This window comes from Limulus polyphemus, unplaced genomic scaffold (assembly GCF_000517525.1).
Source record: "Limulus polyphemus unplaced genomic scaffold, Limulus_polyphemus-2.1.2 Scaffold2211, whole genome shotgun sequence".
Classification (NCBI taxonomy): Eukaryota; Metazoa; Arthropoda; class Merostomata; order Xiphosura; family Limulidae; genus Limulus; species Limulus polyphemus.
Genome location: NW_013667821.1, coordinates 92578 through 111562, shown reverse-complemented (window position 1 = coordinate 111562; position 18985 = coordinate 92578). Strand labels below are relative to the sequence as shown.

Sequence of the window (18985 nt, the reverse complement as noted above, 5' to 3'; positions counted from 1 at the left end):
CTTCAAGTTGTAGTGGGGTTGAAGTACCCTTGGGGGTCAAAAGTAAAAAAAAATAATTTGTGAGTATAACAAAACAAAACGATGTATTGTTGTGTAAATTATATAAAAGGCGAATTTGGACTATTTATGGAATTGTTTCATGTATATGGCTTTGTTTTAGTTTTATTATGTAACGCATGAATGGATTTAATTTCATCTGGGATTATCTTTAGGGTCATAGAGATCACCCATAATTATCACTTTATTATCGTTCTAGGCCCAGCATGGCCAGGTAGTTAGGGAGCTCGACTCGCAATCTGAGGGTCACGGGTTCGAATCCCCGTCCCACCAAACATGCTTGCCCTTTCAGCCACGGAGACGTTATAATGTGACGGTCTATCCCACTATTCGTTGGTAAAAGAGTAGCCCAAGAGTTGGCGGTGGGTGGTGATGATGACTTCCCTCTAGTCTTACACTGGTAAATTAGGGACGGCTAGCGCAGATAGCCCTCGTGTAGCTTTGCGCGAAATTCAAAACAAACAAGCAAAAACAGCTACCCCAAAATGCGTTTTAGTTTTGGATAGTGTGGTACTAAAGCTGGCATACGACAATATAAAATAATTGTTTGTTTGTTTGTAATTAAGCACAAAGCTACACAATGGGCTATCTGTGCTCTGCCCACCACGGGTATCGAAACCCGGATTCTAGCGTTGTAAGTCCGCAGACATACCGCTGTGCCACTGGGGGGCATATAAAATAAAGTGTAATAGAAAATCTTTAAAATTATACAATGAAGCATTTACGTATGCTTAAATTTTATGATGGCCATAAAATCATAATGAACCAATATATTAAGTTTACCATAAGTCACATTGTAGTTATAATATCCGAAAACATTAGTCTCCAAACTAAAGACATTGTTTCAATGGCTTATGAAAATCATGCCTTGAACTACTTGAACTTTGGAAAAGACCAAAGAACATTTTTAAAGTGGTTTCAAGGACTATATCAAAAATTATATTTCTGACGAAAATGCAGGTATATGTTCCACCTTAACAGTCTGTGGTGTACGCATGGCTACTAAAAACATGTGTAGATGCGGTCTAACCTTGAAAAATAAACAATTATGGAATTTTCCAAGTCACGTTGAACGGGAAACGGGCTATAACTATAGTTTTGAAGAGAGGTTGGGGCGTTATTTTGTGGGCATTAGTAACTGATCCAACACGGTCGCTTACATCGTTTTATCAGACAACTGGGTCACTTATACGTTTTGTGAGACATCTATCATCCAAATAATGTAATTTCTTGTATTCTTATGAACTAGGGAGAAAAGTTGTAATTTCGTGAACCGACACAGTGAATGATTGCGTATTGTCAAGCAGTCACGCAAACGAAGCGCGTGCAACTGAAGTAAGTAGTCGGAGTTTTTTAGTCACTCTTCTGTTATTGTGTTTTTATCTGTGGGAATGTATATTAATGTGTACTGAAAGAAGCATATTTAAGATAATTTCGTTTACACCAGCCTGAAATATCGGTGTAACAGTGTAAGATGCCTTACATTCAGCCATTTCTTAATTTCTAGTTTTTGTAACACGTTACGATTTACTTAATTTACAACTTACGTAATAGGCTGAACAAAAACTATTCTTACCGTATAACCTTAAGGTTAACAGAACTATTAGAAAATGTAGTAAGGATGCACCAAATAGTTATTGAAGCAGTTTCACGGTATTCCTCTCATCTTCTTCCCTTGGTAATGGTGTTACGTATCACAATTTCTAAAACCGAGCTAAATGGAAATTTAAATTTAGTAGTTAAATAAATGCCGATATATCTCCAGTTTATGATATTTGCTAACAAGATGGATACACCCAGTTTCTTTTTTTAATACGAATATGTTTTAATTTATAAACAACAATACAATTTACAGTAACAGTTATTACAAACGGCTACTCCAAACAATGACTTGTATACAAAAGTTCCACAAGCTTACAAGCAATACAAAGTTTTCTTTCTAGTCTAGAACTTCTTTTTCTTATCGAGGGTTCACGATGAGCGAGTGAATTTTGAGTTGGCGTAGGTACAATTCACTTAATAGGGAGCTAGCTAGTCCTGTGGTCTCTACTCATCACACGCTGATTTTTTTACCGGTGACGTTAGGTAGTGTTTTCGTAAAAGTACTAATGTCCTATGTGAATTCACTAAAGTTGAATGATTTGTAATGTTCGAAATTTATAAACGTTCCTGGTCAAATATCTGAGGTTTTCCGATTAATAAGCGTTAATCACAATTATAGTTATAGCTTCCAAAATGTATAGCACACTGACTATAGCGAACCAAAAATAGATACAGTTTTTTTAGGAGCGTCGCTTTGGTTATATTTATAGGCGTGTGGAGAGTTTCTCGAAATTTCAGTTTTAGTAACAATACTGACGCTAACACTAGCGGTTATGTACACACATATATTGTTGATTCTTACACTCGAGAATCTTCTACAACTTTAGAGAGTAGGCTGGAGTTTTGCAATACATATTTAACAGAATAAGTTATGTACAAGATACGAGTTAACACCTGAACATTATTCATTTCGTTAATTCGTACATCTCTACTAAGATAAAAGTTGATACGTTGTTACCCGTCGTTATTATTTACTTATTTACATTAATGATCCTTATTTTTATTTTTCATTATTTCTTTAGTAACATTTATTTTTGCGGCATTCTATATTATGTATATACTATCACTCTGAGCCAAAATATATACAAAAATATATCAAACTTTCAGTTTAGTTTTATTTGTTCTTCCGCTTCTACTGCTGATACCCATTAAAGTCATACTTGTTATAAACAGTGTAAATTTTTAGTATCGTTATTGTTAATTATCAACATTGTTGCTATTACCATTACAGTTGTCATAATTCTTACTCTCTTATTATTGATAATATTACTGTAATCATTATTGTTGATATTTTTTCACTTTATACTTACTTAAACAATTGTTTATTGAAGTAAATTCTCCAGTTCATTTCCCTCGTACAAAATCAACGAAAGTTTAATAGAAAAATCCGAAGCAGAATTTATATTTGCCTATTTATTACTTTCAAAAAGCTACCCACTCGGCTATTAACAAGGGTAAAACAAAAAGTTCAAATACCAAATATTATCTGTATGAAATGGATTTTGAAGATAGTCTTTTGATAGGATTATTCATTACCACCTAGACTATGACTAAGCTAAATTCTCGAGTCGTATCAAAAGAAGCCCACAGTGACATAAATGACTGGACCGTGACTTGAAGTTTTGAGCAGGCACACAACCCCCAAAAACTGTGTTGCACATTTAGACATAGGACTAGGAAGACACAGTAACTACATCTGTGATGACGTACCTGTTTTAGGCTACTTATCATGTGATTTGTAATGTCCTATATAAAGCTCCATGAAGTACACGTACTAACTTGCAGATTCAGATATTAAGTAGAATGTAAATGCTGTATTAAAAAACAAAAACACGTGATATGGAATGGATTTAGGATAAACAGGCAGCAACAAAAACAAAAACACGTGACATGGAATGGATTTTAGATAAACAAGCACAAATAATTTTATGAATTATTCAATTCCTTTGAATAATGTCTGTGGTTGATCTTATCAAATATCCTGGGAAAAAAAATTCTCGGATGAAAGATCAGGATGTTCATCGGAACCACCCCAATAACACCCTGAACTCCTTCAGGGGAGTAATTTCTGTGATTGTTCTTATCAGTATTGTGAAGAAAATATATCTCAAATGAAAGACAAGGGTGTAACAGATATACAGCAGATCTCAATTAGTAAGAACAGGGAATATGAGTCTTCAAGATTTTTTAATTCTTACATTTTTTTCTCCCTGATGGAATATTTAAACCATCCTCTGTAGCCGTATGTTCTACATCTGATTTGATATTTTAACTGCTAGCAACATAATATGGGGGTGTGAGAATCACCATACGAAACTACTACTACTTTAAATCTTATCTTAAATGGAAAGATGAAACACAAGTGTAAGGTCTCGCTCTCTCACTTTTTAAAAACATGGTCATCACTGGAAGAGTCCATGGAGGTTGATTGACTTAAAGACAAAATTCGAAACAAACCAAACCAATCCTAAGATATCGCCTCTGAGGGTTTGAATAAGTTTGTTTGTTTGTTATGAATTTCGCGCAACCATGTTTTTGTTGGTCGTATCATCACATTCTTTACTATATCTTTTCATCATCCCATGAAACTTAAATCTAGACAGTCTACTCTGGGTCGATTTGCTCTCACATCACAAACTTTCTCTCTTCAATACTCGATAGTATACTTACATGCTCCGAATCAGACCTTTTGTGCCATTTACTTGTCCATTTATTCACCTTTCCTTCTTCAGTGACTCACGAGTCAGGGATTATTTTCCTATCATTCTGAGAGAGAGAGAGAATGGTTTCAATCGATGCCACCTGATTTGTGCGTCATGGTAGAAATTAAAGAAGTCAATCTGGCCTTCCTTAAACTAATTCTCGGAACTTCATCCAACCATTATTAATTTGTTATCCATTAACAACAGTGTGAAGGTGATAACTGATCGTATTGTCTAAATAGCTGTACTTTAACCACTTGTGAAACCTTGACATATTTTCCATGATATTCTTGTATAAACTCCAGTAATGGTAATGCATCTACATGTACAAAGAAAACACATTTCCACAATTTAATATATGGTGTAAATATTATATGATATTTCAATAGACAAAACCTTTTATTCACTTAAAATCCTATGCTGTCGCCTTTGCTGTTTCTAATAAATATAAGTACAATTGTCGGGACTGTAATGGTATTGTTTTATGAGAAAGTAGTGTATTATACATTCTGTATTTAGGGTAATTTAATGTTGACTTTTATATTTCATAAGAACACAAAAAAATTGTTAAGAGGCACAACAAGTGATAGTGACCCTTCAAGATGGCGATCAATATTCCTGGATTAGTTTCTATCATCATTTTCTACATCATTATTATGGTTGTGGGGATATGGGCCAGCCGAAAGAAGAAGACATCTGGCGGTGATCAAGAGAGTGAGGAGGTCATGCTAGCGGGAAGAAATATAGGAGTTTTTGTTGGAATTTTTACGATGACAGGTAGGTGTATTATAGCAAGCCAAACTTTGCAAATGATAATGTTACAAATATTAAAAGGTCTGAGATCGAATTCCTTTTCCGAACATGTTCGCTCTTTCAGCCGTGGGGGCGTTATAATGTGAAAACCAATCCAACAATTCGTTAGTAAAGATAGTAGTCTAAGAGTTGGTCGTAGATGATGTAGCGTAACTGCCTTTCCTACATTCCATCGTCTCAAAATTACGGACGGCAAGCGCAGATAGCCTTAGAGTAGCTTTTCGTGAAGTTCAACAACAAAAAAATAGTAATATTAGATAAGTGCATAGTTTTCGTTAATGATAATATATTAGATTAGTGTAGACACGCACTCATTCGGTGTAGGGGAGGTTCGACCGAACACCCTGTTTTTGTAATGTAAAAAATTATGCTTATATAGTTATAGCACAGCTGCTTATGGCATCTGTCGTCTTCTACATGGTCTACATTCTTCTGATGAAACATTAGCATTTTTTGGCTTGAAGTAGTCTCGTGCCCTCAGACCACCGTAGCATTAGCATGCTTTGCACGCTGATTTTGCTTCGTACAATATATGTTAGCTTTTGGTCTCAGAATGAACCCCCCCCCCCACCGATCCGATAGATAATTTCATTTTAGTTTGTTTGTTTGAAGTTAAGCACAAAGCTACACAATGGGCTATCTGTGCTCTGCCCAACACGGGTATCGAAACCCGTTGTAAGTCCACAGACATGCCGCTGTGCCACTGGGGGGCTTCATTTTAGTAAGTTTTAAGGTAGACAAGTAATGATCTGTTTTTTCGTTTGAAAATTACCAGAAGGAACGGTGACATTTTTCTCTACACTTTACCAGTTTTTAAATATATTTTGATTGTAGTAAGTCTTCCATGTAAGTTAATGCCATCAGTTCCATATTTAAGTTTTCAATGAGGGTTACGGCACGGCCAAGTTTTATTTGACGTTTATACACGCGTGTATTTCAATAAATGACTGATTAATTCTCTAGGTAGTTGTTCCTTTGAAAAGCAGTAAAAACGTTACCAATTACAATAATTGTTATCCTCGAAATTACCAGACTTTCATACTACACTACCTATGAAGTTCACATATTGCATCGTGTTAATATTTGTATGTTTTTATCTATTACAACGCTTAGCGTCCCGTGCTGGTTAAACAGTAACTCTATGTAATTACAATGTTAAAATCTGAGGTTCGTTTTCCCGCGGCGGTCAAAGCGCAGATATCCCACTGTGTAAGTTTCCTCTAAAATAACATCAACAGCACACAGTGAGAAAATTTTAGTGGCAGGACAAATAGGTTTTCAGGTTGTATCTAAAGAAGTATTGAATACAAGTCTAAAGAGGCTATAATGTTATTGGTTAGGTCACATTTGAAGTACTGTGTTCAGTTATGGGCTCCTTACCTTTGAAAGGAGATGGAATTGTTAGAAAGGGTTCGGAGGAGGACTACTAGGATATTAGGATAATAGACTACAATCCCTGAAACTGTCTTAACTTGAAAAAAGAGAGTTACAGGGGATTTGATTGAGGCGTTTAGGATTGCCAAGGGAGTTGATAGTGTTGATGCATTATCTTTTTTCTTAATGGTGAGAATGGTAAAACTTGGGAACATAAATATAAATTTTGGCAAGGTAGGAATCATCTTCAGCTAAGACAGCTTTTTTTACTAACAGGTAGGTTAGCCTTTGCAAGATCTGGTAGATGCAGTTAATTTAAGGAAGTTTAAGGGAGGGCTTGATAAATAGTGAATAATAAGGACTGGTTTTGAGTGTTTTATTTTACTTTGAAGCTTAGTATAGTGGATGTGACGGCCTAGAGGTCCCTTGTTGTCCTTAAATTATACGTATGTATATGTAAAATGGGTGGTATTTTTGTTTACACATTTTTTTTTGGCTCATACATAACCAATCTATTCATGCGCCAATAAGCAATTTGTTTTGGTACATAAATAGTTTGAAAAAGCCGATAGAGCCGGTAATTTAATTAAGGGTTATTGTTATTTGTAACCTAGAAATGCTTTATTATGCTGTTCATGCAGATTTATGACTATTATGAGAGCTGGAAAGCCATTTCGTGGCCAATCTGCATTGAAATATTTTATTTTTTATTTCTTAATAATTTCGGGCTTATAACGCTAAAAAATGGGTTTCAATATTCGCGGTTGGCAGAACATAGCCTATTATGTAGCTTTGTTTGTTTTGTACGTGTTTAGGAGCAACAGGTGAATTGTAGTTCTGGATGTTGTTGTTAGGTTCACCTCTCACATATTTTGGACTTCTAGACTTCTCAGTTTTTACCCTTATTTTTATCCTGATGAGAAACAGTGAAATTATTCAATTGTTCCGGTTTCAATGTACCTCAGTATGCGTTAATATGTGCAGTTTGTCATTATAAATGACTTCTTTAAATTTCACTTGTAAAATCATCTGATAAAGACAGATCACATAGTACAGTGTTATCTTCCTGTTTGCTACGTTTTCTTAACCTGTCTGTCATAGAGCAGCTGTAGGAACTGAGATTTAAAGACCTGTTTTTGTTTTTTTTACTTTTACTTATTATTTTTTTAACTCGATAACTTATGAAAAACTATTTTTTATGGTTTTAAATTACGATGTAACAAACGTCAGATTATTTAGCAAATGATATAAGTGTGTTATTGTAATTTAAACAGTTTCACACTGTATGGAAATAAATATGCATTAGTTCTTTACTCTTAAAATCCGGTAACCCTACATACATACATACATATTAGTTAAATTTTGTAGAGTTTGTCTATCTAACTATTTAATACAAAATGGCGATCCATTTTCGCTTGACATTTACAAACATTATTGCATTTAAATATGGAATATTTATCCAACAGATGAGTAAGCCTGTTTTGAATTATTACTAAATGTTTGTGTATATATATGTGTGTGTATTTGTTAAAGTATTTGTACAGTACCTTACTTACATGACAACATAAAGATAGCAGCACCATCTACTCGATAAATCACAGTGATTCTTGGTTTAGTACACAGTAATTTAATTATCTGAAGAAACCGCATATTCTATCTGCTTATTGAATTTTACCTTCGATTAAAACACTTTATATTGCTAATAAACTGTACAAAGTCAGTAAGACTTTATATCAAATCGAGGTTTATTTGTTGTTAATTTTTGCAATGTTCTGTTTAGCTGCATGAATATGTTTATTGAGAATATTAACTTGGGAAACTTACATCCTCCTTTTGTGTTTGTGCAGAAAAAATATCTTTATGTAATCTATTGAAATATACCCTTGTAATAATTTATTCTAGCTACCTGGGTAGGAGGAGGTTACATTAACGGAACAGCGGAGGCCATGTTCAGTTTCGGTTTAGCGTGGTGTCAAGCTCCTTTTGGGTATTCTCTTAGTCTTGCTCTTGGTGAGTCCAAGATTAGTAGAAAATACTTGTTCAAATGTTATTTTTTATTTGGGTTTTTGTATTAAGTAAGTGTTTATCATAGACTGTTTAACTCCATAATTCATGTTCTTAAGATTGCTTCTCTGCAAAGTGCTTATGATAAAGCATTCTTGGTTCGAGGAGCTGAACACGTTTTTTCAATATTTGATTTGTTGTGTATAGAAACGCAGTTATATTCGGTCATTTTTACTTTCAAGTCAAACTGAAATTGTTCTTTAATAATTAAACTACTCGTCATTGTTTTTAAAATATTAATAATTTTCTATGACTTTTCTTCTTCGAATACAAATCAGATTTTGGAAATTACGTCGTTTCTCATTCGTATGGCTGAATTAGAATTTTAATACTCATTTTATATTCAACTTAATGCTGAAATATTGTAGTTAGGATGGGTGAAAAAAAGTCGCGTAGATTCTAAAAATACCTAAGTTCTAACTTAAATGGTCTTATCGACTTGCAAATTGGATATTAAAAGATAAATCAAATGTATAGCATAAATAATTTAATTATATTCATAACATTAATATGATAAATTTGAAATCTTCTATGGAGTGTACATATTTTTGACTTGCATTAAGGACCATTTTGTGTCTAGGTGGTTTGATATTTGCCAAGAAGATGCGGAGTCAAGGTTATATGACTATGCTGGACCCATTGCAGGAAAACTTTGGACCAAGAATGGGAGGATTACTCTTTCTTCCTGCTCTTTGTGGAGAGATCTTCTGGTCAGCAGCTATTCTTGCTGCACTTGGTGAGTGGACATTTATGATATCTTATATTAATTTTAGAGTTAATTTATAAGTATCACACCTCCTGGACCAGGCATGGCCTAGTGGTTGTGCGCTGGGTGCGTTATGTGAATAGTAATCAGTCCCATTGTTTGATTCAAAGCCCTTACGACAGCAGATGCTGCTGATTGGTTAACTTTTTTCTGATCATAAGTTCTAAGTTAGGGGTGACTACGCCTGAACCTTAGGGGCCCCAGACTTCATCGTTTAGTCCATGCGTTGTGTACCAAATGTTGGATCTCCCACTCTTTACACAATGCTGACAACATCGAGTGCAAATGATATGGGTGTGTGTGTGTATGGAGGGGCATTGCTTACTGACATTGAAGAAAATCTCTAACATCTAGTAGATAAAGCAAAACAAATCAGCATAGGATTAGAATCATATCTAAATACTAACCCCAGTAATTATAAAACATATGCGTGTTCAAATTATAGTAAATGACGAAACTTTCGGTGAACAAGGTCAAATAATTGGAGCCCATGGTTACTGAAGAATGCGACGGCTGTCAAGAGGTTAAACGCGAGTTAACGTGATTGGAAGTGTATTCCAGAATCTTTACGCAATGGAGATGTGGTATATCAAACGAACGAACCAAATAATTCTTCTTGGTGCTTTGTTTTGATCTATTACAATACATAGACGCAAGGTGTAGCCACTGAAGAAGGTGGTCATAGGCTGTCTTATTCTTAAGAGTTTGAACTGTTGTGCTTTCCGACAGCTCTACAGAAACCATAAGATCAACAAATCGGTTCTTAGGAACTTTGTCTTTAGTATCAGCTTTATGTACAAGCCAAATGAGAAAGCTGAGATACTTTGGACATACCTCAGTGCAGTGGTTCTCAAACTTTTCAGGCTCATGTACCACTTTTTGTTTAAATTTTTTTGAAGTACAAAATTGGGCCTAATTTCTAAGATTAGAAGAAAAAACTAGTAACAAAAATTAATATTTTTAATACTTACCAATTAGTGGAAAGGGGGTGATTTTGTTTTTTTTTGGGGGGGGCACAGTTAAAGAATTTGTGGTGCGTTTTTGTCAATGTGAAAGTGGGGGGAACACTAACGAGTCCATGCAGGCAGAGGGCGAGTCTATAAGCGAGGAGAATAGTGTTTATATGTACGTGGGAAGCTCAAATTGAGATTATTATAAATTTTATAATTTGTACGTATATTTTTAGCGTAGTACTAGTGGTACAGTTTGAGAATGACCGCCTTAATATGTAAAAACAACACACCGAATCAGGTGCTCATAGAGGATGAAATTTTTTGGAAAATTACCCTCTTAGAAAGCATTGTAAAAGGACTACATCAACGATTGTCTTGGAATTATTGTCATGAAGGACCTGTTTATATTGCCACCTACTTTTAAATATGTCATTGGCACTAGCATAAGCCCTCTGTTTATCACAAGTTTTAACCGTGAAAACACTTTGTATGGTTTTGGAATATTTTCTGAGTTATTGTAATGATTGTGGCGAGATATTATTCAGTTACCTACTTGATTAAGACAACAAATGATGCTTTATAACGGTTGCATTTAATGTACGTTTCCAGGAGCCACTATTAGTGTGATCATTGACATCGAGATCAACACATCCATCATAGTATCCTGCTGTATTGCTGTATTATACACACTCTTCGGTGGCTTGTATTCAGTCGCTTACACTGACGTCATTCAGCTGTTTTGTATCATCATCGGTTTGGTAAGTAGAAAGTACAAATCTTTTTATTTATTTTATTTTGTGCATGACACTGTTGTACCTTTACAGAGCTATATATTTCATATATTAAGTTACATAATATAGTAGGCTGTTGTTAGACGATTTACATCAAATGACATTACTACACTACCACAACGGTGGAAATTGGTATTATTACGTGTGACCTACATAATATTGTTAGGCTGTTATTACGATTTGTTCCACCTTAAACTATAATATTAGCACAGTGTGGTAACCAGTGACACAGGTATAAGTGGGCCAATAGGGACAATGTTTTTAGGTCTCAGAAGTATGGGGGCCTGAAGACTCACCGAAAAAATATGCAAGTTTTATTTAAGAAATTGAATACTAATAAATAAATAAAACTGTAAAGTAAGACTTAACAATTACCAAAATAAAAAAGAAATCAATTGGGCGTTTGTTTGTTTGTAGTTAAGCACAAAGCTTCACAATGGGATAACTGTGCTGTGCCCACCACAGGTATCGAAGCTTGTTTTTTTAGCTGGGAGCATTGGGTTTTTATTTTCACGTTCAATATTTACTAAGCAAGTTTTCAAATCCTCTGCATAATGATATATAGTTTAATCCAATAAACAAAATTAAACACTGTATGTGTTACAGTCGCTTGTACCTATAAAAGGTTATGGAGCTTTTCTAAATCTAAAAGGCTCGAGCCTAGTGGTTAGCGTGCAGGATTATAGAACTGCACGTGTACAGTATTCCCTCGCTATTCGCGGGGGTTACGTTCTTTACCCCCCCCCCCGCTATTCGCGGTTTTTCGCTATTCTTGGATGCAGTTTTAAAACGTCTATGTATGAGATTATATACGGTACTAAATGCTTCCCAAACACTTTCTAAAGACACTCTTACTCATTAATACAGTAATAATGTAGTAATATTGCATGCAGTTATGTATTTCACTAATGTAGTAATGATAATGTACCGGCTGTGCTTTGCCGTTTGCGTTGTGGGGGAAGCTGAGGCAGTCAGCCAATAGCAGCCCAGCCCATTGTTCGATGAAGACGTCAATCGATAAAAACTATTCGAGAGAGTAAATACAGACATACCCTCGAAAAGCGCTTTTAGTCTCTATGACCTACAAAAACCCTGTTTACCGAGCATTCGTTTTTATGACGTTATGACGCTAGCCCGGTATACCGGCATACGATGCGATAGGGTTAAGAGCCTAACCCGCGAATATGCGGGGCCGCGAATGGGGAACCGCGAACAGGTGAGGGTATACTGTAGTCCACTGTTCCACTCCTGTTACCGTACTTTGGGGCCGGGTAAGGTTGACGGTTCAAATACCATTTTTCGTTGAGATAATTGTACACTGCTTTAGTCTGTCTGTCAGTTCAAAATTAGGGACGGCTAGTACTTGAGCGCGTATATCTGGAAAGAAATATACAAGACTCGCATGATTGTAAGTAATTTGTAATATAATTTTTTCAAGGTGTTAACCTGCATCATGCATATCCATCTGTGGAGTAATCGTGTTTAACATTTTTATGTAAGTTTTTTAATGTGTAGGATTTCTTAAAATATTAACCATAAAGTAGAATCTCAACTATAAAGAAAAAACGTAGCACAGAGGAACACAGATTATTATTGTTAAAGATATCTAAATCAGCCTAGAGTGTTTTCAACGACGAAACTGTTTTTATTCAGAAGCAGAAAGGTGAAATAAAGGCCATTCTTTGAAAGTGCTCAAATTTCGTTAACATTTATTTATGTATGTGTTCCTCTGGACCACTTCTTTTCCTAATGGTTAAGATTACACTTACGAACCACAGATCTGACAGCGATAATTTTACGGACCTACAACATTAGAATTAGGGGTTCGATTCCCCACGGTGGACACAACAGATAGCTCAATGTGGCTTTGCTCTAAAAGATGCAAACAAACAATCTGTTGAAGTTGTTTCGAATTCTGTTATTAATATCTATATCAATATTTTATTTACGTTTAAGAATAAAATATTTTTGTTAAATCCCTCAGTGGAACAAGTTATTTGACTTTCTGTTGTTGATTTGTCACATCAGAACTAACGACCTCAAACAAGTCACAAAGTTTGCTTATAAACATCTCAGTGACTCTTATCCCTTACTTGTACATTACTTAAGCCATTGTCGTGTGTCTCATATCATTTGTCGTGACAAAAACAAGCAAAATGAATTCTGGCTTTCATAATAAGTCTTTGCTACTACATCTTTAAATCACAATATTGATTGATTCAGCGCCATTGTGACTTTATGTTAACCAGCTACTTAATTCTCCATCCAACACTAACTTTACCACAGCGACTAGGAAATAATGTTTAGCAAAAGACGATTTACGTCGTTCATTTCAAGAGATCTTCTCCGTTTCCCACAATTTCCACTATTTTAATACTGACGACATTTTTAGTCGTCTCCACACTAACGTTTCCAAACCTTTCTGGCTCACCTGACATCTTTAATTCTACCAATAACTCCTACCTCATGGCCAGGTGGTTAGGGCGCTCGACTCGCAATCCAAGGGTCGTGGGTTCGAATCCCCGTCCCACCAAACATGCTCGCCCTTTCAGCCGTGGGGGCGTTATAAGGTGACAGTCAATCCCACTATTCGTTGGAAAAAGAGTAGCCCAAGAGTTGGCGGTGAGTGGTGATGACTAGCTGCCTTCCCTCTAGTCTTACACTGCTAAATTAGGGACGGCTAGCGCAGATAGCCCTCGTGTAGCTTTGCGCGAAATTCAAAAACAAACAAACAACTCCTACCTTTATCCTCACTTCTACTTCTACTCAACCCCACTCTAAAAAAAACAAACGTTTTTTCGTCTTAAAATATTAATTATATTTCTCTACTCTGACATTTTTTTCATAGTAAATATTATGTTAGTTTTAATAAATTTTAGATGAAAGAACCAATGCATTAATTAAAGGAAGTGATTTATCACGAACAGTGGTTGAGTATCCCGTTCAGTTTCTTACACGAAGCTGTTGGTGACACGTCTTTAAATTCGATCGACTGGCTCGGGTCGGTGGAGCTGACCGATGTTGGTGTGTACGTGGATTACTGGTTGTTGTTAATACTTGGAGGAATTCCTTGGCAGGTAGGCTTAGCAACTATCATACTGGAATGTTGCACACAACTAAGACTTCGAATACAGAATTTTCCTGATAAATTATCTGAGAAATATTAAGTAATGAAATGAAAATGTTAAGGGTTTGAAAGGTAAGAGTAACTGAAAATTTCAGTGCATTTTAAGATGCTCGAAATCCGTCTGTTTTCTAATCGAAAGTTATTTAATGGTGAAACTAATTCCTAATTATCGTTTCTTTGTTTCAATAAGTGTTGCGAATTGTTCTGTTCTTTAGGCCTAAGATGTCATCGTATATTACATTACAATGTTGTTTTTCTTTAGCTTGATTCATTTATTTTTGGAAAGTACAGTAGAAAAAATATACCTGATATGATTGAGCATTATTTTCAGTCTGTTCGTTACATGTTTGGTTTATCATATGATGTTTGAGTGTGCTTTGACTTTAGTTAAGATTATATCGGAGAACTACGACATGCTCATTTTAACTTGTTCCAACACAGTAGATTTTGGTCCCGCCATCATATTTATTTTCTTCACGTGTACTGGTAGAAATATCGTCAAATAGAAGCCGTAGTTCAGCCAGATCTGTGGCTTTAGACTTTTTTACATTTTAACACAGGATTACTTTAAACTTGTGCAATTTAATGTCAGAAATTGTTGTATCCTGTCCATAAGATTATAGTGAGTAAGAATGATTGAAACTTGTGATAGTGTGTGGTCTATTTGACTAGATGGAGAATTTTCTAATACATTTGACTCAGCAAAAGTACTTCCTTTTTTTACTATGATCCTTAATATTGACCAAACCTTGTATGCGTTGTTGCAATAAAATAGAAGTATGTATATTGTTTTTTCTGCTTTTCTAGGTTTATTTCCAAAGAGTTCTATCTGCTAAGAGTGCCTTTAATGCTCAGATACTTTCGTATGTCGCTGCTGTCGGATGCATTTTTATGGCCATTCCTCCAATGATCATTGGAGTAGTTGCTAAGGCAACATGTAAGTATATTGTATTAGTCATGATCAGCTACACTTTTGCAGAAGACTATATCTAATCTTCAGGATGCTCACTGGATTCACTCCAGTATTCCATCACTTTGGGAATGAGTTATACATTTCCAGATGTTGGTGTCACAATACATTCGTCCTTGTTTACTAGAAATGTTTTTTCTTCACAGTGTGGAACGAAACTGCATATGGGATGCCAGTGACGCCGGAGAAGAGTTCGCTTGTGCTCCCCCTGGTGTTACAGTACCTTACTCCTACAGCAGTCTCATTTTTCGGGCTCGGAGCTGTTTCTGCTGCTGTAATGTCTTCATCAGACTCTTCCGTTCTTAGCGCCAGTTCTATGTTTGCCCACAACGTCTATAAGCTGATATTTCGCCAAAATGTAAGATTCACCTCTCGAAAGTTGGTATTAATTAATAAATATTGTTCGCTAATTTCTTGTTCTTACTGTAAATTCCAATTCACAGGTAATAATTCACAGTTTAAAACCCAAACTAACTACCTAAAAAACGGCTAATGTAGCGGAGGAAAATCGTTAGATTTTCAGCAGATAAGAATCCATATTGTGGAAAATACGAAATATTCCAGAATCTCGGCTTTGAAGATAAGAAAACTTGCGTGTTTCTTTATTATAGTAGCAAAATATTGGGGTAGCATAATAATTCTTTCTCATATCTGATTCATTTGGATGATTAATTTAAAAAATAATACTATTTAAATATATATGATGAATTTCGGTGCACATAAATAAGCCATAATCAGTCAGAGCATCGCATTCAAACTTCAAGGCAATGGTCTGCACTCGGGGATAGTTTACACCCACCTACAGTCAATTCTGCGGACGTCCATGGTGTAATTCATTACCTTAGTACGATTTCATCTATACAATGTATGTCATTCTAAGATATCACACTGGTTTTATTACTTTACACTGTCTGTGAACACACACACACACGATGAACACAAATTCATCCCATTATAAACTTACAGTGAACAGTGCTTTATATTTATGCACGACGCGCTGTGTTAATATGTACTAGAACAATCTTGTAATGGCTAGAATACTTAGATCCGTACACTTTCCTTTAGCTCAATGAAATTACGCTGAATTAATCGGTACTTTGTTGATCATTCTGTCTGTTATTTTCACTCAGTTTGCCCTCCAGTGATTAACACTGTAAACACTACACCATTTCCTATGTGTATTCAGGGGTAAAATTCTAAAAAAAGTAGAGACACTCAGCTGGAAATATGGAAAACGACAATTTCAGAGTCAATGAATAAATGTTTTCTGACGAAACAATGGAACGCACAAGCATCCGAAAAAACAGCTCAAATAAGTCCCGGTACTAGTACCACCTTAAAAAATACGTTCCGGTTTTGTTTTTGTTTGTTTGTAATTAAACACAAAGGTGCACAATGGGCTATCTGTGCTCTGCCCACCACGGGTGTCGAAACCTGGTTTCTAGCACTGTAAGTCCGAAGAAATGCCTCTGTGCCACTGGAGGGCATATAAGTTCCGGTACTCAGTACCGGTTAATACCAGCAGAATATCACCCCTGACAGTGTATTACATGTTTACCAATCCTCTTAAGATGTCCTTTTGACATTAAAACTGTAAATACCTCATACCAATTATTTCTTACTAAATACTTGTATATATTTTCTCACTAGGACGTTTATCGATACCATCAGCTGTTTCGGTTGTAAAATAAACACGATACTATTAGAATGTTAAGAGATTATTTTTTTTTACAAAGGAAAATGTTAAATGCATTAGAGGATCTGAGTCTTTTTTTGTTACTCTATACAGGCATCAGAACGAGAAGTAGTGTGGGTGATTAGGATTTCTATTGTCGTTGTTGGAGCATTAGCGACAGCCATGGCGCTAACTGTCGGGTCCATCAACGCTCTTTGGTACTTATGCTCTGACCTTGTCTACGTCATCTTGTTTCCTCAGTTGCTATGTGTTGTCCATCTCAAAAAGTACTGCAACACTTATGGGTCATTAAGTGCGTATATTGTAGGGCTTTTGCTTCGAGCTCTCGGTGGAGAGAGCATTCTGGGACTCGAACCAGTTATTCACTACCCATTCTTTAGTGAAACCAGTGGTCAGCGATTTCCTTTCAGGACTTTGTCTATGTTGGCTAGTCTAGTGACCTTGTTGGTAATTTCAAAATTCACCAAGTGGGTATTTGAAATGGGTTATCTTCCACAAAAACTGGAGATCTTTCGCTGCGTGGTTAACTTTCCAAAAAGTATCGACAAAGCATGTACATCGCTGAGTGATCCAGTAACAGTACCAAATGTCAGTACTGTCCGTACAGAAATGAACGGTAAGGTCAATTTGGCCGTAGACCTCAAAAGTGAAGATAAGTTTAAGATGGACGCAGACTATCGCACTTCATTGAAATTGAAAGAATCATCTGTATAAAACTGAATTACAAACAAACTAGAAGCATGTATAGAAGGAAGTTGCGTTTTTTTACTGTTATAACTGGCAACTTCGTTTCATCCTTGTTTCTTTATGACATTCAGTGTTGTGTTTTACATATGAAAAACAACATATTTTAACATTAAATAGCAGATTGTTTAGAATTATAATCAAGTGTTTATTTCAGTCTTCCTAAAGTCATTTCCTAAACCAAAAGTAGTGAAATTTAAAGTTGAGAGTATCAATATATCAATTTGTTTCTATCATTTTGGGATAATTATTTTTTAAAAAATAGAATATGTGCACTTGATAAGTCTAGTCTAATATTTAAGGAACATTTCTTCAGGTCTTAGATTCATAAATAAATGTGATCTTTTCTTTACTGTGTGTCAATTACTATACAGTTTAAAAGAACGTCTTTTTTTTATTAAAATAAGAATGTATGTATTCAAGTAAATAAACTTTATATTTTATTGTTGTTGTTTACATTAATTTTCCTTCGAATTATGAGATATGTTCAACAGGATAGGGCTAGGTGGTTAGGTCGCTTGACTCGCAATCTGAGGATCGCAGGTTCGAATCCACGTCCCACCAAACATGCTCGCCCTTTCAGCCGTGGGGCGTTATAATGTGATAGTCAATCCCACTATTCGTTGGTAAAAGAGTAGCCCAAGAGTTGGCGGTGTGTAGTGATGACTAGCTGCCTTCCCTCTTGTCTTACACTGCTAAATTAGGGACGGCTAGCTCAGATAGCTCTCGTGTAGCTTTTAGCGAAATTCAAAACAAACAAACAAAACACAACTATGTACACACCAAAATTTCCAATCAACACACAAAACACAAATATCAGACTAAATGAAATAGAAAACCCAATTACACATTTACTAACAAAAACAATTACAGAAACAGAAGTCCAACAAGCTATTAAAACCACCAAAAACAAGGCACCAGGAGAGGATGGCACACAGGCTATCCTCCTCAAAAAAGGCACTCGGGGATTGTATGGATACCTTACAGTACTCTTTAACTTATCACTAAGCTCTGGATATATCCCGGTTTCTTGGAAGCAAGCAATCGTACTTATGTTCCATAAAGAAAGAAAGCCAGCAAATAAACCAAACAACTACCGCCCGATCAGCCTGACCAGCTGCGTAGGAAAAAATTCTAGAACAAATAATAAGCAATAGACTCTCAAATTACCTAGAAGTCACTTCTAAATTACCAGAAACACAAAATTTTTTAGAAAATTCAGACAGACAACAGATCATCTGGTTAGACTTACAGAAACAATAACTGATAGCTTCAACAAAAATGAATGCACTGTCGCCTGCTTTCTCGATGTAGAGAAAGCTTTCG

At 35.6% G+C, this 18985-nt stretch overlaps 1 protein-coding gene across 2 annotated transcripts; it reads left to right on the top strand.

Annotated features, from left to right (window-relative positions):
• Positions 1-1173: 1173 nt before the first annotated feature.
• On the top strand, positions 1174-18057 carry LOC106466277 (high-affinity choline transporter 1-like). Of its 2 annotated transcripts, XM_013926539.2 has the most exons (9): positions 1174-1392; positions 4914-5138; positions 8451-8558; positions 9193-9348; positions 10941-11089; positions 14050-14199; positions 15057-15186; positions 15366-15577; positions 17009-18057. In XM_013926539.2, the coding sequence occupies exons 2-9, from the start codon at positions 4964-4966 to the stop codon at positions 17627-17629; spliced, it is 1701 nt and encodes a 566-aa protein (XP_013781993.1). In that variant the 5' UTR covers positions 1174-1392; positions 4914-4963; the 3' UTR covers positions 17630-18057. The 2 variants fall into 2 exon arrangements, with proteins under 2 accessions (XP_013781993.1, XP_022249964.1); XM_022394256.1 differs by lacking the exon at positions 14050-14199.
• The last annotated feature ends 928 nt before the right edge of the window (positions 18058-18985 follow it).

Bases quoted from the DNA above. Each gene is read 5' to 3' on its own strand.
- LOC106466277 (XM_013926539.2), top strand. From the start codon at position 4,964: ATGGCGATCAATATTCCTGGATTAGTTTCTATCATCATTTTCTACATC. The intron at 5,139-8,450 runs GTAGGTGTATTA...AATTTATTCTAG, and splicing joins TGGAATTTTTACGATGACAG to CTACCTGGGTAGGAGGAGGT. The intron at 15,187-15,365 runs GTAAGTATATTG...TTTTCTTCACAG, and splicing joins AGTAGTTGCTAAGGCAACAT to TGTGGAACGAAACTGCATAT.